The sequence below is a fragment of the Aspergillus vadensis genome, assembly GCF_003184925.1.
Source record: "Aspergillus vadensis CBS 113365 unplaced genomic scaffold BO88scaffold_10, whole genome shotgun sequence".
Taxonomy (NCBI): Eukaryota; Fungi; Ascomycota; class Eurotiomycetes; order Eurotiales; family Aspergillaceae; genus Aspergillus; species Aspergillus vadensis.
This window is the reverse complement of record NW_020292048.1, coordinates 9,941-37,057: the sequence shown is the minus strand read 5'-3', so window position 1 is coordinate 37,057 and position 27,117 is coordinate 9,941. Positions and strand designations below refer to the sequence as shown.

Genomic DNA, 27,117 nt, shown 5'->3' with positions numbered 1-27,117 from the left:
CGTCAGGCCTAATATAGAGTAGTCGTAACACTGAGAACCGGGATCGGATGGAAAAATGTCGTCTGGCTTTCATTTCCGACCGACGTCCAGGCGGAAAATTTGGGTGTGGTCGCTTCTGAGCCTGTTTCACCCTCTTGTCCTCCCCAGTCGACATTCCGACCAGGGTACCTGTTGATCCTAGGAATCACTTCCCTGTCCTCTGAAGCGCCTGATATATTATAAAGTAAGTCCCGGCAGGTTGAGAGCCTCAGCAATGCCTCTGTCCATCGTCCCGAATCCCCTCAAGCCTCACCCCGTCGACACATGGCGGCGCCTTATGGGATCAGCCCGACGGACCGCAGCGGGGTGATCGTCATCGCCGCAACGCTGTTCATGTCTTGGATGGTGCTGGTGTCCTTGTTCCGGGTCTATATGAGGGTTGCCATGAACGGACCAGCTGGATCGGATGATGTCGTAGTCTGGATCGGATGATGTCGTAGTCTGGATCGGTGGAGTAAGTAACCCTGACCTCATTGCCGCTCGGAATGCCTGAATTGATCGATCTCAATGAGACAGGCGATAGGAATTGGGAATGTGGGCGCTATTATGAAGGGTGTATCGCAGGGTCTGGGACGAATCAATCCGACCGACGAAGAGGGTGCCATGAAGGCAAGTTCTACCTTCTCATCGGGATGCGTCATTTGTCTTGGTTACTGACTCGGGGTTATCATGACAGGCTTTGTATACAGCCGATCTCCTGTTCCTCGCTAGCCATGGCGCCTCCAAAGTATCTGTCTGCCTCCTTCTTCGGCGCCTGGGCCGAGAAGGCGCCTATATACGACTCTGCACTGTGGGCCTCGCGGTACTCGTCCTCTGGTTCCTCGCTTCGCTTCTTGCAGTAGGACTTCAATGTGAACCTTCTCAGCCATGGAATCTCACGCAATGCCACTCTTTCGTCAGTTGCCTTTGCCACATTCGGATGATGACCAGAATACATGCTAAGAGAGCCAGGTTACGGGATGGCGTGCCATGACAGCGTTCGATGTGATCACAGAGGCCCTTCTGGTGGGCCTGAGTATTCGTTTGGTGTGGGGAGTGCAGATGCGTCGAACTCAAAAGGCTGGGGTGATAGGTGCCTTTGGCACTCGAATTTTGTACGTACACTCATTGCCTGTTGTTGCCGCGTATATGGCTAGGCCACATTAGCTGACCGCTGGCAAGGATTGTCGCCCTTATCATTGTGCGCCAATGTTACCTCAACCGGGTTGGGTTGAACAATATGCTGCTGGGCATATCGAATGTGGTGGTCGCCACCGAAGTACTCCTGCACAGCAGTCTCATGGCGGCGACGGTGCCCTGCCTAAAGCCGTTTGTGATCGCCTTCAACACGGGCTGGGGTCAGGGTGGCCAGAAAGATGGCTCCTATCTGCGGTCGGAAACCAGCGAGGGCCCTCCATTCAAGGCCCGATCGCGTCCATATCCGGCAGATGATGAGATTACCATGATCCCGACTGGGGGAGCGAGGGAGTGCGAGGAGAATCTGGAGGAGGCGAGCGGGGGGTTGGTGATCCACCAGACGCGCGAGTGGAGTCTACGAACCGAGTATATTGAGATGCAGCCGCTCAAGGGCCCAGAACCATTGTAAGAGAGCGATGGTGGTAATAGAACTACTCGGGTTAGCTAGATACATGAAGAATCCCACACTTTGCTAGCAACTACGCGGCATCACCATCAACGGGATCCCGCAGCATGGACATGGCGCCGGTCGGAGTCACCCCCGACACACTGACATCGCGAAACCCAAATCGCTGGTAGATCCGGGCCCCTTCCTGACTGGAATCCACCCAGATGGGGATCCCGTCCTGATCGGCACGGTCACATCCCCACTGGATGAGCATTGATGCCGCTCCCTGCCGGCGATAATCCGGGTGGGTGATCAGGGCATCCAGATCTGGAACATGTCATCATTAGCGGGCGCATCACCACAGGCGCGAGGATGTCAGAGAATAGAAGCAAGAAGACAGAATATCGAGGAAAGGAGCATACAATAGTGCGGGCGCGAGCCCATCATGGTCTGTCGCGCCTGGTCCAGCCCCCCGAAGAACGTGTCGCAAAAGACCTGGTCGAAATCGACATGGCGCGGGGGAAAGTGGTGACCTGGAGAGGTGGTGTTGAGGTCCCATTTCACGAATGCTACGAGGGGAGAGGTCGACCCGGTACTCTCCGTGACAACTTTAAGATAGTGTTGATCAGGAGATTGCAGACTGGCACGGTGGTAGTCCTCTAGCCAGGAACGCGCCCCGGGGGTATCGGGATACAGCCGCCGATTGATGGGGTCACCAAAGGTGTCGTACCACAAGTCGACCATAGAGGAGAGGTCAGCCTCTGTAACGGGGAGGAGTTGTAACATGGTAATGATGATAGGACTAGTAGTGCTACTACCAGTTGCTTGCTCGGTTCGGAGTCGGGAATGTGAAGGATGATTGGAAATGATGAAGTTAATTGAACTACTACTACACCCGGCTGCTACTTGTAAGCGTGACCCCGGGGGAATATATATTTACTACGGTTACTACTAGTACTAGTGGAACTAACAGACCCCGTCTTTGCCAGCGTGGGGAAGTCAGCGCGGGCTGAAATGATGGACGACTCAAGATATGAGCATAAACTAACACCGACGCCACTTCTTAGTAGCACTACTGGTAGAGACACTGCTACACAACAGTTGCTGGTTCCCTCAGTTCATGTTTAGTTAGTACTTGAATGTACGCACCGTCGAATTGACGTCCTCTAAACATTGGCAGGGTCACCATTGTGTGCAAGCATCATCTGGAGTCCAGCAATTACTGGTCGCAGAGAAAAAGAATATATATATCCATTTGTAACAGTGTGTGATTCACAAGGAAAGCGTCGGGAGATATGGTCAAGGGATGGTGGATGGAGATGGATGTGACCTCCTCGGAGAATAAATAGGGAAGAGAAATGAGGAGGCGGTGGATGGATGCCTGATTCCAGGCTGCCACATGTCATGCCTGAGGCATGAAGCCAATATATATCATGTGACCCAAGCAATTAAACAAACAAGACAAACTATAACGTGACCGAGCATTATCACGTAACTTCCAAGCTAATCCCTTTTGAGGCTTCTTGGCGTCGAGTAATTTCCACTGGGACTCAAAACATAATAAACCCTCTCTTGGGGCAGTTCTTTGCAATGTCTCACTGTCAGACTGCCGGTACCACTTTTCTCCCTCTACCAAGCAAGCCTTGAATAATATAGGTCAGGGCCGTTCATGGGACCCTAACCTCCACCCCCCTTCGGAAGCCAGCCGGATTGCTTCTAAGACATCCTGAAGTGGACCACTATCCTCTTTCTCACCATTCCTATGCTCCGCCAAGCAGACCTCGTTTTTCACCGGAGTTCCCGGGTCCGCCCTGAACCCAAGGTCTGCTTGGGAAGAGAATTCCGACTGTCATCTTAACGGCATCTAGGCAGACAAGCTTTATCGCAGGCTTTTCATTCCTGACTTGTTCGGCCATTCGCATTATAAACGTCATGACTCGTAGACCCAAGAAGATGAAATTGGAGATGTTGGTTCCGCGAGTCCGGCGATATCTGGGCAGCAGTAGCGCTACTTTAACATCGTAAAAACCTAAGCCACCACACCCACTGACAGGTTAATCTCCGGTAGAAGAAACCAAGACCTGCCTGCCAAGCCACATAGATTGGGTTCTCATCCATTTCAGGTCCTGTCCCCGGGTCCCTCGTCTCATTCCAGAACATGGTTGAGGGGACCAAACGGCGCCGGTCTGACTGCCCGCTCCACCATCATGTGTTCCAGCTTGTATATATACCTGGAAACGTTTCCTCTCCAATACCATCCAGAAGAAGACATCACCTTCCTTTCTTTCTCTAACACGCCTGTCACTCTTTCCAGGCTGTCATTCTTTGATAACACCCAAGACCTTCATTCTTTCGGATTTTTCTTTTTGTTTTCCTCCATATCTTCTATACTTTGACAGTCCAACATGCACTACAAGCTGCTTTTCGCTGCTGCCGCGGCATCCCTGGCCAGCGCTGTCAGTGCCGCTGGCGTTGTAGGCGCCGCCGAGGGTTTTGCTCATGGCGTCACTGGCGGTGGCAGCGCTTCCCCCGTCTATCCCACGACTACTGATGAGCTGGTCTCTTACCTAGGAGATAATGAGCCTCGTGTGATTATCCTGGACAGAACGTAGGTCGATCCGTTGATTTGGGATACAGGGGTAGACAATTGTCTGATATGTTGATCTTTCAGCTTCGACTTTACCGGCACCGAGGGTACCGAGACTACCACCGGATGTGCCCCCTGGGGAACTGCTTCCCAATGCCAGGTGGCGATCAACCTGCACAGCTGGTGCGACAACTACCAGGCCAGCGCCCCCAAGGTATCCGTGACTTAGTATGTTGCCCCCGTTCGATTGATGCCCAGACGCTTGCCATGCTGATAGCCGTATAGTGACAAGGCCGGTATCCTCCCCATCACGGTCAACTCCAACAAGAGTATCGTTGGACAGGGCACCAAGGGTGTCATCAAGGGCAAGGGTCTCCGCGTGGTCAGCGGCGCCAAGAACGTCATTATCCAGTGAGTGCGGACCATCGGTCGTAGGATGTGAATCCACCCTTGCTAATAACGACCAGGAACATTGCCGTCACCGACATCAACCCCAAGTATGTCTGGGGTGGTGATGCCATCACTGTCGATGACTCTGATCTGGTCTGGATCGACCACGTGACAACTGCTCGCATTGGTCGCCAGCACATCGTCCTGGGCACCAGCGCCGACAACCGCGTCACCATCTCCTACTCTCTCATCGATGGTCGTTCCGACTACTCTGCCACCTGCAACGGTCAACACTACTGGGGCGTGTACCTGGACGGCAGCAACGACATGGTGACCCTCAAGGGCAACTACTTCTACAACCTGAGCGGCCGCATGCCCAAGGTCCAGGGTAACACTCTGCTGCACGCCGTATGTAGTCTTTACCCCCTGTACCATCTGCACATTGCTGACTACTATGCTGACAGGTGAACAACCTCTTCCACAACTTCGATGGCCACGCCTTCGAGATCGGCACTGGTGGCTACGTCCTGGCCGAGGGTAATGTCTTCCAGGACGTCAACACTGTGGTAGAGACCCCCATCAGCGGCCAGCTCTTCAGCTCCCCGGACGCCAACACCAACCAGCAGTGTGCCTCCGTCTTCGGCCGCTCCTGCCAGCTCAACGCCTTCGGTAACTCCGGCTCCATGTCCGGATCTGACACTAGCATCATCAGCAAGTTCGCTGGCAAGACCATTGCGACGGCTCACCCCCCGGGTAACATTGCCCAGTGGACCATGAAGAATGCTGGCCAGGGAAAATAAGCATGGACGGAGATACATTTTCATATGCAGAAATGGCATAATATGTATTTTAGGTTTAGTATCAGAAATACTGCCCCGGCCTGGGATGTAGTGGACTAGAGTGCACAACAAATGAGTGCCACAATGTATAAGGCCTTTATTACCATATGAATCGCTCCCGCCGTCTAAATATATACACGTACCATGGATACCCAAATAGGAATCTAGAAGAGTTATCTTGCAGCCAGAGCCTTTCTCAGCAGCATTGACGTACCTCTCTCTTGACCGGAAAGTGAAGGACACCTATCGCATCTGTCACCGATTTGGGGATGACATGAATGATTCGACCAGGCAGAATAGGTCACTCCGGCATGAGTGTCTGGTCTAACGCATGGCAGAATTAGTTATGGGCTTTAGGATGGATGAATCGTCTAGCTGCCCTTTCGCCGAAGCACTGCTCCACAGACGGACATATAACCAATCACCGACCGAGCACACCGAGGTTTGTTGGTCATCAACAACATGCTTCCATGATGTGCTAAGTACCCATGGTGTGCTAAGTGCTAGTAGTAAGAAATACCTCCGAATGCTCATTTTGTAGTCGGCCTAGAACGGGGAAGATGTCCATAAATTGAATAATCGCCGATTTTGCGCTTCTTAAAAGATATTTACACTGACACCCGAAATCAGTCACCTCGGTCTCCCATTAGGTCGATAGCTTTCGTTGGAAATTCCTCCAGCGTAATACATGCCAGAGTGATTTTCCTCTCCAGTCTCGCTTGCAAAAGTACCATACCATTCCCTATTCTTGCCATGAAGGCTGAGACAGACGAGTCTGCGTCTCCTCCGACAATCGTTGAAACTACGATGCGGCACGGATATCCCGAAGGCGGACTCGAAGCCTGGTTGGTGGTGCTTGGAGCATGGTGTGCGATGATCCCTTCCATGGGATTGCTTAATTGCCTGGGTATTCTCCATGCATGGACGAGTAAGCACCAGCTCCAGGACTATTCCGAGTCCAGCATTGGCTGGATATTTGGCGCGTACAGCTTCTTCTTGTATGCTGCTGGCGCGCAAACCGGTTAGTAAAGTCTCCAATCACCTTGGATTCTTGTGGCTGCTGATAAATAGCAGGACCAATATTGGATATCTATGGACCCAGCTATGTTATTCTTCCAGGGTCAATCGGCATGGTTATAGCACTGATTGGCTTTAGTTTCAGCCAAGGTTGAGAGCACATGTTGTCCGTACAGCAGTGGTACAGATAATGCTGACTTGTTGCGATAGAATTCTATCAGATATTCCTCTCATTCAGTGTCCTTGGTGGCCTATCTGCATGTGCCCTCTTTATTCCAGCCGTTTCCTGCATTGGGCACTGGTTCAACGTGCGACGCGGATATGCGACCGGCATCGCCTGCACTGCCGGGGGTATTGGAGGAGTCATATTCCCCGTTATTATCCTTTTTGCAGCACCCAGAATTGGTTTCCCCTGGGCAATGCGTATCATTGCACTTATCAGTGCCGTTCTTTTACTGATATCATGTCTGACGCTGAAAACACGGGTCCTGAATGAGAAAAGCGTTGGCGCATCCGTCGACTTTCGCGCCCTGCGAGAGAAGAAATATGCCGCAACCACAATAGCGATCTTCCTAGTGGAATTCGCCGTCTTCATACCGATTACCTACATCTCATCCTACGGGGTTCACATTGGCATGGATGACACCCTCGCATACGCGCTAAGTATCTTTCTCAATTTAGGCGCTGTCCCAGGACGGTTCCTCCCGGGCTTAGTAGCAGATCGGCTCGGAAGGTTCAACGTGATGGTAGGAACTTCGGTCATCTGTGCGACGCTTACCATGGCATTATGGCTTGCATCAGGGGCGAATATGCCCGCAGTAATTTGCTATGCGGTATTGTTCGGCTTTTGGAGCGGTGCTGCTATCAGTCTCACCCCCGTGTGCATTTCGCAAGTCTGTAAGACGGAGGATCTAGGGAAGAGGAGCGGGACGACATTTACGATAGTCAGTGTGGGTACATTGACGGGCATCCCGATCGCGGGTGCTATCCAGCAACAGAATCACGGGGAATATTGGGGCATGATTGTCTTCGGAGGAGTGTTGTATGCGGTCTCCGCGGTCGCTTTTGCTGTTGCCAGGGGCATTTGTGCGGGCTGGAAAGTGAAAGCCAAGTTCTAAAGCCTGCGATAGACCAGTGGGACACATACGTGCTACCGGAAACACCAAACGATGTACTATCTCTTGTCAGGTAGGGGTGCGTCTGGGTCCACCGACAATATAATTAGATAAAGAAAAATCAAAGTAAATTACATTCTCATGTTAATGGCTCTTTTCGCGTCAATTATTGAGAGCAGCGACCACCACAGTTGTTGTGCTTAGGAGCAGTCTAAGAGGGGAACCCTCGGCGAAGTCAACATTGAGGCCAAGAATGCTTCTCTAGGAAATGAAATCGGCGAAATGCAGGTACCCCATCGCCGCACTCTTCCAAGAAGGATGCAACTATCTCGGCTGTCGGCCACTCAATTAGCCAGGTGGCTTGCTCGAAAAGGTTTTCGATTCAGTGCATGAGGGAGCAGAACCGAAAGATAAGGTGCTTGATGCCTGAACGGCAAGTGCCGTAGATATAACCCCTCGGTCTTATATTTGGTATATATAAAGTATTCCTGGTCCCTCGTGCTGTTTGTGACCCTCACCGGGCAATGCATTGCATATTTACCTCCACATCATGGATTGGAGACAGAAAGTGACCGGCCTCAAAGCCAGACTATCTTGTCGTTCCACAGCTGCTGTGGACAGGGTGGACGAATCACGCAAGAGAGACGCGCAGCAAAGTACACCATCCACTGCCACACCGACGACCAAGTGAGCACCCGAAGTCTCCGATGTTAGAAACCCTCTGCTGACTTCAATCATTCAGTGATGAAACAGTCATGCCTCCGACATATAGTGAGAGCTGCGAAGCTTCCACACCATCCTACTCTCATTTCTACAATGGTACTCGAATCACCGCCACACATAGCCGATAACCCTTACAATTGCCACACAAGAGCTAACGCGGAATAGGGGATCAATGCTTTGGATCTTGTTGTAGGGGGAATGGATACCGCTGGTAATGGTCAACTTGAATTTCATGCGAGATTCTTGATATACTTACCGACCGGTTCAATGCTTTCCTTTCGCTGATCGACGATTGAGGGAGGGGGTAGGTATTGAAGTACCATATTGCGAGATTTCGGTGGAATTTAACGTTCTATTGGCCTACTGGAGTATTTTTAACAATTAAAGAGAGGAGCATACGATTGAAATAACAGCATCAACGGCGTGAAGCTGTCGTAATAGTAGTGGTAGTAGTAGTAGGAATAATAGTGGCGGTGGTAATGTGCGCCTTCCGGCGACACTCGGGCCAAACCCATTCGGCGGTGTCATTTGGGCGGGTAACGAATCAGACAAGGCATTCGGCGAACTTGTCGGCCAACTCGTTCTTGGCCGCTGTCGAATTGACTTCGGCGGATTAGTTAAGTAGCCCTTTAAACCCCAGCGGCGATTATCGACGTTGCTGACCTTCTACAAAGTACTGCTCCAAGAAAACGTCATTTTCAATCCGCAAATCATCGGCCGACCGACTGTCGCATGGCGTCAAATTCACCGAATCCAACAACTCCCCACCAATTCCACACTCGCTCGCCACCTCCTACCATTCGCCCCTATAGATCAAAACGACACCCCCCATGTGACGGATGCCGACGGAGAAAAGTACGCTGTGAAGCCGATCATCATGGCAGCTGTCAGCGCTGTTTAGCTGCGGGTCAGTATTGTTCCTTTACTCGTCTTCGCCCTCGCCCTCGGCCTCACTCTCGTCAGGGCACTGTGCCGCCGAAACCACCTTCACCAAAAACCCGACCGGTCGCAACAAGCAACTTGCAAGCGACCGAGGATCTGGTGGTGGACCAAGAAGATCCCCCAGTTGCGCATCAAGCAGTCGATATCCCTTTCTTCGAGCTAGACACGGTGAGAATCTCTGCAGATCCAGGCGGCACTCGCCCGCACACGCCTTCTGCCTTCAAAGAAAGACACACGCATCAGACCATCCAGACACTTGATGGTTTGGCGGGTGTATCCTACCAGGTCAATGGCGCGTCAGCCGAATCTGACCCATGGCTTCTCAGACACTGCAAATTCAACGACAGAGGCTTCCTCTCTTTCCACCAAGTGCACTTCCGGAACGCAGGGGGCGTTCCGTTTGACGAGAAGATTCCCTGCCATTTTTTGGTCTCTTCAGATCAGCTCTATGAGTCTTCCAAGGCTCAGCTGCTTCCGCCAGACCCACTGAACACACATGAGCAATTAAACCACATTGTTCCCCCCGAATGTGGCCAGAGATTGGTAGTGCTGTAAGCTGACAAGAATACCACCGTTGATGCGCTCTGTGGTTGACATGATATGCCTTTCTCTCCAGCTTTATGAAATTTATTTTTCCCACGCTGCCGATTATTTCGCGGTCACACTTTGGGCTTGCAGCAGCAGGCACGGTGCCCGACCAGAGTATCCTTCAAAGGACACCCTTGTGTCTTTTGGCTGCAATCTACGCATCAGCACAACCTTTCGCCAAGTTTGATAACTATCTCTGCTTGATCGATGCGTACGCTCCTCCCCCGACTGATCTGCTCTGGCGCATGGTTCTTGACCTTCTGCTACGGGACATCCACACTGCCCGTCTTTCGACCCTCCAAGCAGGAATTCTCTACCTTCACAGACCAATCAGCGCCACTGAAAGTGCTGTAGCTGATAGTCCCTTCACCTGGTCCTTGGTGGGCATGCTTGTCGGCGTTGCCATGTCGCTTGGGCTTCAGTTGGATTGCCGGCTCATGGGACTTCCATTATGGGAAAAGAGGATTCGTCGTCGCCTCTGGTGGGCCATCTACGCCGAAGATAAGTGGCGTTGCTTGCTTATTGGGCGTCCATCTTACATAGGAAGCGACGATTGGGACGCCACAGATCTGAGCGATGATGATTTCTGGATGTCCGAGAGTCTGCGCCTGGCCCTGCAGGAACCTCCGTCTCCCTCACACTCTTCACACGACGTTCTCACTGCTCAACCATTCCAGCAACTCATTCGGTTGTCGCGCATCGCTGATGAATTACAACGCTCCCTTTTGTAGGTCTCCCAACTACGATTGTAATGTAAGGGAGACGCTACTGCCACACCAGCTAGGCTTCCTCCACACCAGCCTTCGCTGATGCCACACCCTCCGCCTACCTTATAAGGTAAGATCCTATCTATTTAAGGTGATGCTTGGTTCTATTACGGGCAGAACCATACCGCCTGCTACCTTTGAGACTTATACTTAAGACAGAATTCCAGCACCTCAGGCAAGTAAGCTACCAAGTTGGGAAGGCGGCGAGGGGCACCAAAGAGGCTACACCCTAAAGGGAACGGACCTTGCCTTCTTAGGTAGCCGGAGGGTGTGGCATGATCGAAGGCTGGTGTGGAGGAAGCCTAGCTGGTGTGGCAGTAGCGTCTCCCTAGTATTAAATTATGCCATACTGACCAGCCCCTGCCCCCATAGCACGCTAAAGGCGTCGCAGCGTTTATCGCCGGATTTTCATGCAACGCTGGAAATTGCCCGTCCGCTTCTGCAGAAGCTCAAGGAGTGGTACGCGAGCTCCCCAGTATCGGTACGTCAGCCCGATCATCAGCCCACTACTATGGACAGCATATACTGCCAGTCAAACTGCCTCCGGTTTGCCTGCATCCTCCTAGAAGTATTTGTGTTCCGCGCCCTCCTCCGGCCAATGGTTCGCTCTGCCGCGCCGCCTCCGTTGCTCGAGGAGAACTTCGAGACGACGGAATTTACGAACCAATTTAACGACCTCCTGGCTCAGTTGTTCGACGCCGAGGAGATCGAGCCGTCCATGGCCATTGACATGTCCGATGAGAATGGCATGGGAAATGCGGTGCTCCGCGCAGCCGATAATTGCGCGGCGAAAGTAATTCGTCTGGTGATGCGTATGACTACCAGTGACTTGTCGAGCTACTGGTATAGATGTATGTCTCGTCCCTTTTGGGTAACGTCTGTGGAAATCTCACTCACTAGGCCGCTGATATACTGACCGAGCTAGGGTCTCGTGTCGGATTTGCAACCGTCTCTAATTTCCTACTGCTACTGCTTGTACAAGCGCCCACGAAAGACTACGCTCTCCGTGCCAAAAGCCTTGTGGACCTTTGGCGTCAAACCTTACGGAACCAGAGCACAGGGTGTCCGGCCATGAATCTTGGGTTAGTCAGATTAGATGGCTCTCTTTGGCCTGGTCTGGCGAGAAACTATTATCTCCCAAAACAAGTGAAAGAAGTTCTGGAAGAATAGGAAGCAGTTCTGCGGAGGATGATGCGTGTCTTGTAGATACATTGAGGGGGCAAACTTACGAGATCAGGCCCCAGAAAGCGCCCCCAGTGCGTCTATTGACTTTCACAATGACCGGAAGATAAAGGCTGATATACTGTGCTCAACTTGGTTAAAAGATCATGGGCCCGCACCTGGTCGGTGACTGACTACGTCCCTAAGTACCAAAGCTACAGGAAAGCGAATGTGAGCTGACGCAAATGACCCCGGCGTCATTAGACAGCATATCTCGTGTCGACTAAGTACTTAGCTCAGCTAGCAAACAAATATAAAGTATGATTCCGGATCAGCCCCTCACAGACCTCAGTGTGCTGGCCATGATAATGGTTTCTTCATACCTGAGATATACTATAGCCAGGTCGATGTCATATTTGGACCGCTCATGTACACATTAATCTGCATAGCTTGGAGCGCATCGTTGTAGTATTGTAACACCTCAAGGGTCTCCCCCGTTGCCTCAGTGGGTGCCAGAAGCCCTTTGACACCCAGTGCTTTCACCTCGTTCAACCACACATCTTGGGCCTCCTGCGAGGAAGTCATGGCGTCCGGGATGAAGGCCGAGACGTTTTGGTAAGGGTAGACCTTGCCCTGGATCATGCCGCTAGTTACGACAAAGCCCAACTCTTCGTCAATGACTAAACCGACACGCGCATTCTCATCTGTTGGATGATCTGAAGGCCAGCTGCAACTGAGCGGGGTGGTTGTTTCATTGTTGTATGTTCCCGTATCGATGACCTTCCAGCCAATTTCGGTAAACTGGCAGTTGGCGTCGACCCTCACCGACATATTACTTGAAGTAGCAAACAAGGCCTCACTCAGAGCTGTCAATGTTGCCCGGCTCGCCTTTGTCCGATTACCTGGCGGTGACATCAAGGCCTCATAATTGCTGGGAAGCTCAGCTGCTGAGAAGGAGAAGCCGTGGTCCCCGCGGTAGCGATTGATGAAAAGTTCCAACTCGGTGATCTCCTGGTTGACGACCTTGACTCGACCCCTGAGGACGGACCTTTCGGTGTCGCTGCCTTCGCTGACGTCCAGGGCAAAATACGCCGACCCTTGTGTGGTATCGATTGCGAGCAAACTGGGTGGCCCTGCTTCCGTGACAATTCGCCAGGCGGTCATCATCCCGAGCGCTGCGGGGTGCGAGTTTTCCGTAGCCTGATATATTGCAGCCATCGGCAAGGTGTATGGGTTGTGCACTACCATGGAAGCCAGAACCTGATCAACGATAGTTGCCATGCACGCTCGGTCACAGTCATCCTTCAATGAATTCGAAGCGTGGTGGTCAATCGACGAGGCGGCAAGCATCGGGGACGCTGCCGCTGCGAAGACGAGGCCTGCCACTGTAGATAGGAATAACGACTTCATGGTTGCTCTGATCATAATTCTTAAGTAGTTACTAGCCGAGATAGGTAGGCTATGGAAGAGACGGCTACTGCTACACTGAAGCGCTGGCCGAACTGCTGTGTCAAATTGTCAATTTAATAGCTCAATATATTGATAAAAACCCGGCAACAATCCAACTTACGAAGCAACCAGGATAGTCTGACGAGCAGTCCAGAAGATCATGAACCGCCAGTGCCCACATTCCGATGTTCCCCACATTGTCCGCAGATGAACGACTTTCGGAATCCTTTCAGATGTATGGCATTGGTAGTGACCAGACTGTGCTTGCACAATACTACTAGTCACTTGGCTACGTAAGTGCCTCATCCGATGTGGAGGCACGGAAAGCGGACCCGACCCCAGACTTTTCATGCGGAGCAAAGGGTACACCAAGTTTCGAGACATAGTGATATTAGCATGATTACACCGCAAATAAAATGACTAGAGTATACTTATGTTGAAAAATATTGAACAGTAGGATATATAAAAGACCATGTCTATACGTTTCGTATACTTCCCCTAATTGATGATCCTCCCTGGTCTGAGCTTCTGCAAGTTGGGCAGCAACGGTTGGTGGGTCTACCAACTAGTACCCTTTAAGTGATGTTATAGACAGTGTTCGCTGGTCTTTAGAATATGTTACTATAAGAAACCCTTTTGCGACATTTATGATAACCGTCTAGCTTTGATGGTTGCCGAATAATGAAGTTCACTAAGCGATGACCAAGAAGAACGTGATTTTTTTGAACGCCTTCAGGGCTTCAGATGCATCTGAAGGATGGATTAGGCAGTGAGACATGCCATAAAAATAAACTTTCCGAGCCATCTCGTAATAGAAGTATCAACTATCAACTCCTCCCCCCACCCTTTAATAGGGGTAGATCAATAGCGGGATCTGATTAGTTGAAGTCAGGGTGGGATCGATGAAGTATGGCTCAAGTAAACCCATCTCGCTCAAGATTCTGATATCCTTATAACATCTGTTTTAGACCCAGAGCAACCTCTGCTGGAACACCGGTATTCTATCCAGAATGTACTACTACCTCATCGCACCATCCATACCACGTCTACATCATGGTAACTATTCTCCTGGCCCTAAAGTTTTCTTCCACATTTGGAGATACTAGGATTCTGTTATTATGAAGACGCTGACGACGCTGAGACGCTCAGACCTTCTCTATCCAATTCGAATCTGCAGGAGTCTACCACGTCGGCACGCCCACTGAGCAAATGCTTGTCTCATTCGAAGAACTTCTCGCCTTTCACGCGGGCATCGTCGGTCTCCTGGAGTATGGGCATGGATGGCGAGTCATAAAGACAGTGATTCGGCGGTTTCTAGCACGCCTTCGCTGGCAAGCTATGGACAGTCCATACTCAATATACATTGAAAGTTCCGGTCCAGTATATTACGTTATCACCAACGGAGAGGATGCAATCCGAATTACAGGACAGGAGCTGGGCTCGTCACTGTTCGGACGGGAGATTAAGAAGCAGTGGGATCGGGGAATAGTAGAACCGGGATGTTTAGGAGCCACATTTCTGATCCTGAGGGCCTTTGTGTACGGGGTGTGGAATAAATTGGCATACTATAAGCGGTGGAAGAAAATTGTAGCCTTGTGATTAGCAAGCCGTGCCTCAAATGATAAATAGGTTTGATATTGGAGTTATGGAAGTGCTTCCAAAGCGGCGTTGCTGTGCCACGTGGTAACTTTGTGTGATTTTTCGCAGAAGGCACGGACTGTTGGTACGATATGACACCTTTTCACCGGTGGGAAGTGTCGAGAGGATCCAGAGCACGAGGGATGGATGCGTTGAACTCGGTATTGATATTTCAACGGCCACCATCACAATGCTAGCATTCAAAATGTTCCCACCTATGTTAAGAACAAATCAAAACAGGTTGGTGCCTGGGCTTTGCGCAATAAAAAACGGAACGGCAATGCCTAACGGGTTGATTGGGTAGAAATCAAAGACGCGGCAAGTGGGGATGCAGCCGCGTGGGTACTTGGGAAAGATTTCCAGCGTTCCCTTGTCAGGGGCTGAAGGAAAAGAAAAACATGACGCGCCCTGGCCTTGAAAAAAAAAAAAAAAAAAAAAAAAAAAAAAAAAAAAAAAACAAAAAAACCAATTTTCGATTAAGTATAAAGTTTGCTGCCTGAGGTCGGAGATGACTGCTAGTATGATTACAGCTACTGTCCCGTGTAGCCCAAAGAAAGCTACACAGGATTGGTATACGTCAGGTCATGGAACATTTCAACTGGCCCTCTCGAAGAGGTTTTTTTGATTAGAGATACAGCGCAAGAAGTCAGGGCCTAATGAGAGGCTACAGTATGGACACAACAAAGCCTCTGCCATATATATCAACTCCGATAAAAACCTAGTATACATAATATGCCCCCTCCCGCTGTACAAGAGACTAACTCCGTGGCAGAGGCTACCATAAGGTGACATCGTGTCTGTTTGAGCTTCTATCAAGATTTGCTAGGCCTTAGCATAATGACCGTGGGGGTTAGAGTATATGGGATATGCACTTTTAGCGCTGCTGCGCTTGCACATGCCAGATGATACCTTAGAGATTTCTAGGCTTGCTTCCTGCTCCTGAAATAGTTATTCTGGTATCGGGAGTTAGATGTGTTGATCCACCTGCAAAGTAATAATGCATACTTCTCAGCTGGGCTTTGGAGAATAGTCTCGCAGAGTAGCATAACACACTTTGTCTCTACTACTGACACCGGAGGTCTAAAATCATGGATTAGGGCACTGATCGTTCTATTTCTCGTTATAATATATACTAAAAAGCTCATGTATGATAATTTTTTAAACCATTCTAATATTTCTTCAAATTTCCTTTTTGATTTCTGCTTTCTGATGGTATCCCTGAGACATGAGAACTCTTACCCATTTATTTGATCGTGCTACCTATGCTAGTTGTTGTACAAACATCAATGTTGTGCACTGTATGTTTCCACAGTTGATAGTGAAGTAGATTTGCAAGATAGTCTGACAAGTTATCAATATTGCGCTTACCTAATTGATTTTGACACCGAAGAATGTACCTCTTTGTTTTTTGTTCGGTAATATAATTGCCCCACCTGGTGTCTACAAACTTAGTTTGTACCGATAAGAATGTGTCGATCGGCTAATGAACTATCATTAATCATCCAGATCGGGAAGAGTCATCTCAAAGCACCTGGCTTAACCGACTAACTATTATGTTAATACTAACCCCAGTCACTATCTCCAATCAATATCGAGTGCAAATATTTCATGATAGTAAGTTAAGGACGCAGGTGTCTTTCTTGCTTCTCTATTTCCTCAACCCCCAGTCGATGGAAGAGCGGTTTTGAAAATGTTTCTGGGTGTGATCAGCATCTCTGCTTGGCACTGCAAGCATTGGTAGTCGTCTGAGTGACCGGAGAATGATTTACTCCGGTTGCCATAGTACCATCGCCATTAGTATGAACTTCAAATCCCGAGGACGCACATGAACTCTTAATACAGATAATACTCCCCAAGCACTGCACAACTCCAGTGAATGGGAACTAATCAAACAATGAGGAGAATATGAAACAGTACTTTGACATCTCCAAATATTCTCCATATAAACTGACTACCGTCTTGTTACCGGCTTCTCATTAGCCGAACACATAATAAAAAGATTTCCTAATAGTTGGATTGCGCCAAGAACATCATTATGCGAGGGAGGAATAATTTGTGAGCTAGCGTCTGGGCATATAATTCTTTCATCCACCAAGCATGCCTGCATGGGACACTAATAGCCAGTGGCGGCAAGGCAATGGCCGCATGCCGTTTAGAAGCCCGACCCCAAACACATTATTGCTTTTTTTATCGCTAATGCTCTTCATATAAAAGCGATTAATATTTCGTACCGGGCGATTTAAACCCAAAACCAATTAGCCGTCATTATCTCCGGTGTCTTTGGACATGATGTACTACGCCCTTCTCCCCATTATTACAGCACTCGTCTGCCTCCATGCAAACGCCCAGGATCATGCTTCAGGCACCCCTGCCGGCCCTATCGCAGATGTAGTATGCGCGACAGCAACTCAAGAAGTGTCTAACATGCCATATCCTGGTGATTGCACAAAATGGATAAAATGCGACACCGATTATGCCGGCACCGCTACAGTTTATACCTGCGATGAAGGGTTATGGTTTAGCTTTGATGCCCAAACATGTACCTGGCCGGACCAATCAGGCTGTTTGAATACGGTGTGAGAAATCGAACCCAACCTTGTGAGTTGCCTTTATCTCGCTCCGACAGGGATAGATCTCTTATAATTGTAGGACAGGGCTTTGTTTGTTGATTCGAGTTAACATGAAGACTTAGAAGTGTTCTACTTCCCGAACACCATGGGGACATTGTTTTGTAATTTTTACAGAATCTGGCTATCCTCCATTATCTACGTTGTGACTCGGGCTCTTTACCCAAGCAGCGATAGCAACTCATAAGTGAATATATATGATGCTCGGCCAACTAAGTTGATGGTGTTTCAGCCAGTCGAGCTATGGTCAATGACATGCTGGTAACAGTACCTTGTTAATGGTTTGTGCTGGGTCTTTTTAGTGTTACATTTAACCGAAGTATCTAACGGCAATAAAATTCGGCCCAGAGTATCTTGATAAGGGAGTCGACATTCAAGTACTATCTGAGTGTGATGCAGTGAAGCTTTCTGTCAAACAATATGTATCTATATATACTACAGCATCTGGCAGTAGCAAACGCACGAGTACTGTCCACCATGTTCTTCTACATACGGAGCTCCATGGTAAGGTGCTCCTTGGTTCCTCGCATTATCAAAATTATCTCCACAGCATTCTTTTTCATCAGGTATAATATTGAGTTCGCGCCATAGGAGATCATTATTGCTCTTATATAGATATTCCATAGTAAATCTCTGGTTTCGTTTCTTAGAGTTTCTCAATTATGATGTCTATCAGTGGCTCCTAGCAGAGTACCTATGGGAATAGCCTTGATATCATTCCTTTGTAAAGATTAAGTGTACTATTCCTGGGACTTGGCAGAGCTGCTGGTTGAAAGGGTCACTCCAACCAAGCCACTATACACAGGCAGTCATGCAAACAATGGAAGGCTGACATATGGCTGTTTATGGATATTTTGCGTCCTTTTTACGTGCCTGAGCATGGATGTCTTGGCACTGTGAAAGGGGCGTGGAAACAGTCTTGCCGATTCGCCCAGGTATCGATTTCGTTCTCTCAAATAGCTGATAAGTATCGCCTTCAATTTAATGCAACTGAGTCACATATAAGAGGTATTGCCACACGCGGAGGACGGCCGAATTGGCTGTTAATCTTGCACAATACTAGCCAGAAATCTGGTTGAGATCGAATCAAAGCATATTTCATCATCATTACTAGAACTCTACCCTACCGGACATCGTGGAATTGAATACGAGAAATCGCTCGTCTAGATCGAATGTTCCAATGATGGCGGCCAATCCGATCGAAGCGCTGCGGGGATCTGAGGGTGTACCCCTGCTGAATACGAGGGCGGGGATCATACTTCACCATGAATATATATCACCCCTCTGATCACCATTTAAGTGTGAGATTGGAATATGCATCCACCCTTTCTCCCAATCTGAATTTGACAAAGAACAATCACGGCCTTCGGATTGTCATGCCCATTGAAACCGCACGTACTCTGATTCAGCCAACTGCTGAATCTGATGCAGATGATCTAACCCTCCAAGCCGACGTAGTTGCCAACCCCAACCCAACGAAAGGCGAGCACTTGATTCATGTCCAGGCATGCTCCCCTTGCGCTGGAGAGCTTTCCTGGCCGAGAAACTTTCCGCCGCCCACTGATCGCCTTCTAATCCCATGTCCCGATGTTTCCGGTACCGTTGTTTCTGCGCCCCCAGATTCCCCTTTCCAACCCGGGGCTGAGATATATGCTCGTACAAGTTATGTCAGACCTGGCAACGCTCGTGAATTTACAATCGCGACTACAGACGAGCTCGCCTTCAAGCCAAAACGCTTGAGCTGGGTCGAGGCTGCTGCGGTGCCAGTATCAGCGCAGACTGCTTGGCAGATTCTGTTTATTTACGCCGGGGTAGTCCCTCCCGAGGGCGCGATGGATATACCCAAAGCGAGATCGGCATGGAAAAACAAAAGAATACTGGTCACAGCTGCATCTGGTGGCGTAGGGCTGTGGGTTGTGCAGCTTGCAGCGAAGGTGCTGGGCGTCGAGGTGATCGGAACATGTGGACCCGACAACATCGATCTGGTACGATCCATGGGGGCCAAGGATGCTGTGAATTACCGAACCACTGACCTGAAGGCCTGGGTAGAGGAGGAGGAAGGAAGGCTGGTGGATGTAGTGGTGGACTGTATAGGAGGACGAGCACTCCAGGATGCTTGGTGGACTGTCAAGGAGGGAGGCACGGTAGTAGGTATTTTCCAGCCTCCTAGAACCGTCTGTCCATGGAAGAATCCGAGCACAAGGGGTGTCAAGGATATATTCTTTGTTATGCAACCAAGTGGCAATCAACTGGGGGCGGTCAGTGAGTTGATTGAGTCGGGACTGTGTAAGGGAAGGGTGGATAGCGTGTGGCCGTTGGAGCAGTTTCGGCCGGCGTTTGGAAGGCTGGCGACTGGCCATGCGAGTGGAAAGGTTGTATTTGACTTATGCCTAAACAGGTAGATGAGACACCGTTACAGCAGGTAAAAGGTGGGTAGATGCTTGTGTTTAATGGGTTGTGTTTAATGGGATGTGAAGTGCAATCAACGCATTTAACACTGAGGACAATCGAAGATCAGGCAGTGTTGTGAAGAAGACTATCAAAAATAGAGATGTAGAAGAGAAACATTTAAGTAAATACAAAGAATACATGGTTGACACATCTACCGCCTTCTAACCTACAGTACAGTTCTGGTGTGTTAGTGATAGCATTATCACCAGCTCATCTCTGAGGCCGCAGGGAAAATATCATCATTGTTGTAAGCTGGTAATATACATCTCAAAGTTAGATCACAGACTGAGTGTATCAGCGTATAATACTAGTACAATTATGACTATTTCTTTTTCGAAAACCAGAAGCAATAAATTCTTTGACCGGAGGTCCGACACTGCTGGAGAGTTGATGTTATTTCGTTCCCCCGGTCCGACATCCCTTACCTCCGATGATAAAGCACATTGAGAAGCCCAGAATACTAAATTGTGACGGAGTCCAGTTATTCACATGTCATGACAAGGCTCCAGTAACCGCGTATCGTCTCTGTTAACCTGCGTGCTGCTTATATTTTCATATGGTTGACAATGCCCATATCATACCAGGGGGGTCTAATGAAGATCCAGGGTTAAGAGCAGAGAGTCGGCGAGCTGATACAAAATGACTGAGATATAGGTTAGTCCAAACAATCATATCTCAGACAAGATGTCCGTAAAATGTCTCTCATTTCTGTCTGGCCGGGATTACGGAAACTGGCGATCGACATCACATTGACTCGCAACAAGCGGTGTTCTTGGGAGATTGATTGCTGCAACACATTTTCCGGCATCATGCCGCACTCTGCCACTTTATAATAGGTGTAACGGTTTGGAAAGGTTCGCATTCATAATTAGAATAGCAAGCTTGTATAGCCTAGGAAAAGAGGCTTACATTACTAAAAATATTTCAGTTTAATCTATCTGAAGACTATTCTTTAGCTATTACAGTCTCAAGTGACTGTCTCAAGGGTCAGAGAGCCAAGAATAATCTTATACGGCATCAAAACTCTGCATGGCTTCGATTTTGGGATTTTAAAGCTCCATATTTGCCTGTTTAGGGAATAAGCTATATGTATATCCCTTTCCCAAAGTACCTGCCTGCGACCTAACTAGTGATATTACCATGCGGCAGACGGCCAATTACATTGGGGGCTCTGCGTCTTGGCTTTTGGTGCACTTCTCCGTAGGTAACTTGTGTAAGAAAACAATAAGGATCCTGGGGATTCAGGGCGCCACACAGCTTTGAGCGGATCTAACCCCTCATCTTAGCGGACACCATGGGCGAGGCCCTGATAGGAGGCTGTGGGTGATAGGAGACTGTAGGTAAGAGAAGGCTGTGGGCGGGAGAGGATTGCAGGCAGGAAGGACTGTGGTAACTAGAGACTGCGATCAGCAACAAATTGGGGTCAAGAGAAGACTAAGGGTACTCAAAGATTCCTGGTAAGTAGACTGCGAAACCCTTAACCAGAGTATTTCGTCTGACCGAGAGCCTCCCGGTCGCACCAGTTCTTTTATACACATACGGACATTGCTTTGTCACATGCACATGGAGAAAAGGAACGGGAGCAGGAAAATCATTTATAAGAAAGAAGGCGACTGCTGCGGAAAGGCCTACACTCTTGGAGAACCAGCGATCTTCAGCTGGTAAAAAAGAGTAATATCTGATCCAAAGAGACATTACCAAAAGGCGGTAATACCTAAGACGAGCGTGGTACGAAGTCCTCGAGTGGCGCAACTCAAACTGCGCCGCTGGGCTATTATGCGCGACGGATTCATAGTACGTACCTGTGCGCATTGAAGAAGTATTTTCCTAGATCCGAGGTTTCCCCGGATAAGTCCTTAGGCGTATATTCCGTCCGTCCTGGCGGCCGGAAAAGGTGCGGGGCTACCTACCAATCACTGATTTCTCTTCCTTCTCCTGAGGCTATGCAAAGATAATGTCTGTTCGTCATCAGCCTTCATTACAATTAGGCCCGCATGAAGCCCGAAAGGCACAAACCCCTCATTAAGAAAGTAGGAAAAAGGGCTAATTGACTACTCTGTATACAAAGAAGACCCTGAGCTGATATTTGATGCATTGTTAGAATTGTACACTGACGTTGTGAGCGCGAGAGAGCAGAGCACAGAGGGCCATGTTCGACATGTTAGATTCGTCTCGAAGCATTATATTCATCAGATAACGAAATAATCCGACACTGCCTCTTTGGTCGCAGGGATCAAACCGCCTGGCTGACACTCCAGTTTAATGGTTATTTACGTAAAAGTTGTTGACTGACCGTGGTCGACATATTTGCGACGTATACACGCGAGAGTGGCCGAGAGATTTGCGTAGCCAGACATTTTGGTTGCCTTGCACAGCCAAAACAATTAGTCAAGCGGCGATTCAACACAAATGCTTTTTCATGTTCAGAACGATCAACTCCTGTTTATCACACTTTGATAATTATTCTTGAAGCAGCAGATTGGGACTGTTGTAAGCTATATTTCATTGCTCAGATACAAATCTTCTTGTAATAGACAAGTGCTACATTCCACACATGACCCTTCAACATACGGGGTTTGGGAACATCTACTGACGACAGCAAGGATGGTGGAATATGATGACACCGTTAGGGTCATCATTGGCTGCCTGAATAAGCGCCTGTGCGGGGCTTGTAGGTTGAGCTGCGGCTGATAATGTGGGTCAAATACGGAGCTGGAAATTAATATTGGGCCTCGCGCAGACAGCCGGCCAATTGTAGTCTAGATTGGGACATGTGGCAGGTTACTACTCGGTCGGCTAGGCGGTTTCCAACTTGAATTAGGGTCTGGATAACCAATAGCCGGTCGCGATTCCAAGAGCCATCATGGTCTCGATGAGTTTCCGACCGATGCTTGAGCATCATCTTCACATAAGGAAATATGTGATTAGAGTGCGGGCAGCCATAGCCGCAGCACAGAGGCAAGCCGGGAATTGGCGGGCTGTTTTGCAGTGGATAGGGAGCTCTGGGTTGACTCAGGCGCGCTCGAGTATAACTAACCTACCAAGATTGCCTGACACTGAGTCGGTGTAGCTGCATTCGAAGGATCGGGATGTTATCGCTGAAGATGGCGAGCGAGAACTGTCGGTGACACTGCAAACTGACAGCAAGGACAACTACAAATCCAAATTTTCTGTCCACTTAACGCGACGCAAAAACAGTCTAATATGTAAATCGCTAGTTGTGTATTGTAAGGCAGACTCCAAGGCTCCTGCACATAGGTTTAGCACTAAAGTTGCAGAGGGCGAGGGTAGGAGAGAGGGCCCGCTTCGGCATACGCATGCGGGGCGGCGAGAGCACGGCGGGATATCAAGAATAGGCCAATCAGCAGGCGGCAAATTGCACCGTACGTTGGGTGGAGTTAGTAAGCCTGGGGAGTGCAGGTTTCGCGAGCCGAAACCTTTGGGCCGCGTGCTAATAAAATAGGTCTTCTATATCAGCACCATAGATACAGCATCCTAGGGGGAGTCTTAGCAATTTTTTTTAATCTGCGTGGAGAGATTGTTAGGATAGGAATCATTGCTTATCCCCAGTACTATGGTGCATTACACGCACGCACGGATACGTGGTAGTTTAGAGGCATATTCTTTCAGCATATGGCGAGCGTGTCTGACCAGGTAATATTGATGTAGGCTCCACCACAGTGATATCCTGTGTACAGAGCTTTACAGCCAGCTGCCGCATTAACCCGCTCCGGGTCGCTTATCGCGGTAAAATCAGGACATATCGTGTCTCTAGACTCGCCATCCGTCGCCGCATACTATGACCCAGCCCTCCGAAGCACCAGACATCATGTTAGTCACAGTTAGACTGAATCCGTATATTAATTTTGACGCTCTGATGCACTATGAATTGCAGGAACTCGCCACGGGTTGTGGCGTGTGCCCGTGCTGCCTACAACTTGTGAAAACCTGCACGGTCCCCCTGGTATGCCCGGGGTCACGCCTGCCCAAGCGTCATTGGTCTCTCTCCCCCGGTCAAGAGGGGCAAGCGGAGATACACAAGTACTCGTAGAAAGTAGAAAAGCTTTGGCAATGTGAAACTTGGTATGGTACCTTACATATCCACTGGAGTAGCGCCGATAATCCAACTCATCATGACAATAATACTAGCATTTTCAGGGCAGTCCTCGCTGAACCTCACAGCCGCCATTCCTCCTTTATCAAGGTTTGAAACTATTGCTGTAGTATCTGGCTGCGAAACTAACTCTTTGAAGTATAAACGCCGCGACAGGGGTCGATCAGTATTATGCGTGTGCTGCGCCCCTCAGTAACATAATTGGTCAATGGCTTTATGCAAGGCAACCAAGAACCCCGCTAGGGAATGCGAGGCTCTGTTCGCGCCATGTAATCTTAAGTTCACGTATTTCATAGCCTCGCCCCCTCAAGCATTTGAAGTTCTGCACAATATTGTCAACAGCTTTGCCCCCTATCAGAAAGAAAAAAGAAAGAAAACTTCGGAATATGATGCTCATCACGCTTAGCGTCTTTTTTCTCGCGAATTTTCGCATATCAGCTGCAAAGTCATGTTATGCACCTGACGGAACCCAAATCGAGGACGACAGATATCGTCCATGTATTGCGATTGAAGGAGTACAGTCAATGTGCTGCCGGATTAATGACACAGACCCCGATGAATGTCGTGCCGATGGCCTTTGTTACACAAATAAGACGGGGTACGCAGGATATTGGAGAGACTTCTGTACTGATGAGACATGGGATACCCCGAATTGCCTATCAAAATCAATCTGCAACACTACGGTACGTTGAGGGTCTTAACACTCTCTATCGCTATATGTATAATCTAATTTTTGATTCTTGTATAGGCAGGAGGAAACTCAAGTTGGACATACTATATGACATCCTGCAGTGGTATTGATTACTGTTGCGGCGATGATCCCTCATGTTGCAGCGGAGACAATGTCTTTTCCATCAAAGATACTCTTGTCACGATCGGAGCTGTAGCTACAACCACTGTTACAGCAACGAGCTCAGCAGACGTGAACGGTACAAATTCTGGCTCATCAGATGAGTCCACTAAGATCGCAATTGGCCTTGGTGTTGCCATTCCTTTGACCGCTATAGCAGCTGCCATGCTAGGAGCCGGATTTCTCTGGGGAAGGAAGGTAACGCAGCGCAAATGGCTGCAGACCACATATCATGAGAGTACTGCTGGCCAGTTGCTGCAACCAATATTACAGCAAGGGATCATTCCGAATCATCATCAAACCTATCCTCATGAGGTATCAGCATCTCCATTATCACCGACCGAATTACCAGGGGGGAAATGATGGATGTATTATCCAATGTATATATCATCAACTTAGGGCCTGGGACATTGGTGGTAAAGTGGTTAATACCCAGGCCAGGCCAGGTTAAATATAATGGTTAGAGCGTGGTAGCCAGCAGGTCAATTCAATTCAATACCTAATGAGCCAGCTTAGTTAGATGCTAAGTATACAGGTCTATGTTTATGGTAAGAATGTAATTTTGAACACTTTCAAATCTCTCAAACTTATGATAGATATATATCAAACAGATTACTTACTTCGGCGCGCCTCTTCTATGTGTATCAGCTAAGATAATATATTTAAGTTATTATTAATAATAGATCAACACCTGTTATTATATTGAATTTGATAAGAGATTAAATAGTCATCTATTAGACCAGACTGAATAAAAGATAGATTTTCTAATAATATCATCTTACTGCTAGTCATGGATGTGGATATGGGTGTAGATATTATGGTAATTGTCATAGTACTATATAGTATTCATTAGATTTCCTTGAAGACAGCTCTACATTGACAAAAGACAGTATACAACACTATGCACTTCATTACAGACAATACTACAGGATAATGCAATATTTTAGTTTCTGAAAAAAGTGTCCAGATCAAATTATTCTTACCAAGTAAATTAGTTGTATCAACTATCAAGAAATTCACAGTAGCCAGGTAACCCCCAGATACCCCACCACCTCTACTACCCACGACGCCTCACTCCGGACAGACTCAGAATTTCATTATTCTGGCACAGTGTCCAATGGAGGACCGAGTGCAACTGTACTGATGATGCTGACTGGTCTGCTCTAGTTTTCTTAGTAGTAATTTTAGGATATTTATATGCTTAACTTAGACTTTATATAACAGAGGTTTCCTCTGAGTTCAAATATTAAAATTTTTTTGATCTTTCTCTCTATGGAGCAAGCAGAAGAAGTATATGCAGTAATATTAGTATCTATAATTGGAAGACAGTCCATAACAGGGCTGAGCTGAAATATCATATTTATAAAAAAGTGGATATAATATTTGATATAGAGACTCAGTTATCTGCATGAGAATACTAATACAGTATTACTTCATTAGATTATTCAATATATAGGTATCCAGTGTAAGAATTTTGAGGCCAAGTGATTGAGAGACGCTATCGTGGGTTGAAATAGGTTGCGGGGAGCCGGAAAAGGGTGTACTGCAAGCGCTAGGCATGGGATATATTCCCGATTATGTAACTTGTTCCGCCCTAACACAGGACTGCTGAAGCTGTTTCCTGAACGAAGCTGCAGCGAGTCTCTTCGTCGCCTTTTGAGGCAAGACTCTAATAAAGGGAATCGAACGTGACGCTGCTCTCTGGTATTCGTGAGATAATGTGAATCAGTAAGAAAGCCCAGGGAAGATGCTGTGAGGAATATGGTCTATTTTTTTTTTTTCTTTGCAAAAAGGACTGCAATCCTTAAGACGTTCAGTAAGCTTAACAGTAAATGAGAGGCGGACTAGAAGACTACAGAAGATCTCAAAAGATATTAGCATGCACAGAGGTACTATTCTCTGACCCCTTTCGTGATCTATACTTTCTTCCATCGCTATATTTCTTCATGGATGTATGTGACCTATACCCACCTTTTAACATGGATTCCGCGCTCCATATTTCTCAATCGCACACAATGTTTCATGTAAATGCGGGTAAGGTGTTGTTCTTGATTATTTATCTTTAACTCTTTGAGGATCGAATATCCCGTTGAAAGTCTAGTTTATAAACCGTTAGAAGTGTAATGGCGAGGCCTTTTGTATATAACCACTGTGTCAACTAGCACTAGTCCTAGTGTAATTACAGAGGTCGGCTAGAGTAAGTACACATCAGAAGTGTAGCTTCCGGGTCCTATTATGAGAACTAAGTATTCAGGC

General features: G+C 48.3%; 9 protein-coding genes across 9 annotated transcripts; 7 read left to right on the top strand and 2 right to left on the bottom strand.

The window, feature by feature from the left end:
* The first annotated feature begins 202 nt into the window (after nucleotides 1-202).
* BO88DRAFT_461610 (uncharacterized protein) lies at nucleotides 203-1,801 on the top strand. The gene is made up of 5 exons (XM_025711166.1): nucleotides 203-456; nucleotides 556-652; nucleotides 729-934; nucleotides 991-1,133; nucleotides 1,201-1,801. The coding sequence occupies exons 1-5, from the start codon at nucleotides 304-306 to the stop codon at nucleotides 1,622-1,624; spliced, it is 1,023 nt and encodes a 340-aa protein (XP_025563172.1). The 5' UTR covers nucleotides 203-303; the 3' UTR covers nucleotides 1,625-1,801.
* On the bottom strand, nucleotides 1,672-2,447 carry BO88DRAFT_387425 (GNAT family N-acetyltransferase). The gene is made up of 2 exons (XM_025704816.1): nucleotides 2,026-2,447; nucleotides 1,672-1,930 (listed from the first exon to the last, which is right to left on the bottom strand). The coding sequence occupies exons 1-2, from the start codon at nucleotides 2,387-2,389 to the stop codon at nucleotides 1,695-1,697; spliced, it is 600 nt and encodes a 199-aa protein (XP_025563171.1). The 5' UTR covers nucleotides 2,390-2,447; the 3' UTR covers nucleotides 1,672-1,694.
* A 1,561-nt stretch (nucleotides 2,448-4,008) lies between these two features.
* Nucleotides 4,009-5,380, top strand: BO88DRAFT_414609 (polysaccharide lyase family 1 protein; the record flags this gene model as incomplete). Its single annotated transcript, XM_025708175.1, has 5 exons — nucleotides 4,009-4,211; nucleotides 4,275-4,418; nucleotides 4,476-4,601; nucleotides 4,658-4,988; nucleotides 5,045-5,380. The coding sequence occupies 5 exons, from the start codon at nucleotides 4,009-4,011 to the stop codon at nucleotides 5,378-5,380; spliced, it is 1,140 nt and encodes a 379-aa protein (XP_025563170.1).
* Nucleotides 5,381-6,172: 792 nt separating this feature from the next.
* BO88DRAFT_425072 (monocarboxylate transporter) lies at nucleotides 6,173-7,554 on the top strand (the record flags this gene model as incomplete). The annotated part of the gene is made up of 2 exons (XM_025708799.1): nucleotides 6,173-6,440; nucleotides 6,647-7,554. The coding sequence occupies 2 exons, from the start codon at nucleotides 6,173-6,175 to the stop codon at nucleotides 7,552-7,554; spliced, it is 1,176 nt and encodes a 391-aa protein (XP_025563169.1).
* A 547-nt stretch (nucleotides 7,555-8,101) lies between these two features.
* BO88DRAFT_339143 (Zn(II)2Cys6 transcription factor) lies at nucleotides 8,102-11,741 on the top strand (the record flags this gene model as incomplete). Its single annotated transcript, XM_025703013.1, has 6 exons — nucleotides 8,102-8,238; nucleotides 8,961-9,767; nucleotides 9,833-10,492; nucleotides 10,890-11,052; nucleotides 11,104-11,422; nucleotides 11,497-11,741. The coding sequence occupies 6 exons, from the start codon at nucleotides 8,102-8,104 to the stop codon at nucleotides 11,739-11,741; spliced, it is 2,331 nt and encodes a 776-aa protein (XP_025563168.1).
* Nucleotides 11,742-12,125: 384 nt separating this feature from the next.
* BO88DRAFT_461601 (uncharacterized protein) lies at nucleotides 12,126-13,142 on the bottom strand (the record flags this gene model as incomplete). Its single annotated transcript, XM_025711165.1, has 1 exon — nucleotides 12,126-13,142. The coding sequence occupies one exon, from the start codon at nucleotides 13,140-13,142 to the stop codon at nucleotides 12,126-12,128; it is 1,017 nt and encodes a 338-aa protein (XP_025563167.1).
* Nucleotides 13,143-17,080: 3,938 nt separating this feature from the next.
* On the top strand, nucleotides 17,081-17,505 carry BO88DRAFT_404466 (chitin binding peritrophin-A domain-containing protein). Its single transcript, XM_025706624.1, has 2 exons — nucleotides 17,081-17,417; nucleotides 17,469-17,505. Exon 1 carries the CDS (start codon nucleotides 17,106-17,108, stop codon nucleotides 17,397-17,399), a length of 294 nt encoding a protein of 97 aa, XP_025563166.1. The 5' UTR covers nucleotides 17,081-17,105; the 3' UTR covers nucleotides 17,400-17,417; nucleotides 17,469-17,505.
* Nucleotides 17,506-18,788: 1,283 nt separating this feature from the next.
* BO88DRAFT_404465 (NADP-dependent oxidoreductase) lies at nucleotides 18,789-19,983 on the top strand. The gene has a single exon (XM_025706623.1). It carries the CDS (start codon nucleotides 18,823-18,825, stop codon nucleotides 19,846-19,848), a length of 1,026 nt encoding a protein of 341 aa, XP_025563165.1. The 5' UTR covers nucleotides 18,789-18,822; the 3' UTR covers nucleotides 19,849-19,983.
* Nucleotides 19,984-24,330: 4,347 nt separating this feature from the next.
* BO88DRAFT_443450 (uncharacterized protein) lies at nucleotides 24,331-25,234 on the top strand. The gene is made up of 2 exons (XM_025710022.1): nucleotides 24,331-24,694; nucleotides 24,760-25,234. The coding sequence occupies exons 1-2, from the start codon at nucleotides 24,398-24,400 to the stop codon at nucleotides 25,222-25,224; spliced, it is 762 nt and encodes a 253-aa protein (XP_025563164.1). The 5' UTR covers nucleotides 24,331-24,397; the 3' UTR covers nucleotides 25,225-25,234.
* Nucleotides 25,235-27,117: the final 1,883 nt, after the last annotated feature.

Excerpts from the sequence above, each read along its gene's own strand:
- BO88DRAFT_387425 (XM_025704816.1), bottom strand. The coding sequence starts at position 2,389 with ATGTTACAACTCCTCCCCGTTACAGAGGCTGACCTCTCCTCTATGGTC. Across the intron at positions 1,931-2,025 it reads GGGCTCGCGCCCGCACTATT|ATCTGGATGCCCTGATCACC; the intron begins GTATGCTCCTTT and ends GACATGTTCCAG.
- BO88DRAFT_461610 (XM_025711166.1), top strand. The coding sequence starts at position 304 with ATGGCGGCGCCTTATGGGATCAGCCCGACGGACCGCAGCGGGGTGATC. Across the intron at positions 935-990 it reads TCACGCAATGCCACTCTTTC|GTTACGGGATGGCGTGCCAT; the intron begins GTCAGTTGCCTT and ends TAAGAGAGCCAG. Across the intron at positions 1,134-1,200 it reads GCCTTTGGCACTCGAATTTT|GATTGTCGCCCTTATCATTG; the intron begins GTACGTACACTC and ends ACCGCTGGCAAG.
- BO88DRAFT_404466 (XM_025706624.1), top strand. The coding sequence starts at position 17,106 with ATGATGTACTACGCCCTTCTCCCCATTATTACAGCACTCGTCTGCCTC.
- BO88DRAFT_443450 (XM_025710022.1), top strand. The coding sequence starts at position 24,398 with ATGATGCTCATCACGCTTAGCGTCTTTTTTCTCGCGAATTTTCGCATA. Across the intron at positions 24,695-24,759 it reads AATCAATCTGCAACACTACG|GCAGGAGGAAACTCAAGTTG; the intron begins GTACGTTGAGGG and ends ATTCTTGTATAG.
- BO88DRAFT_404465 (XM_025706623.1), top strand. The coding sequence starts at position 18,823 with ATGCCCATTGAAACCGCACGTACTCTGATTCAGCCAACTGCTGAATCT.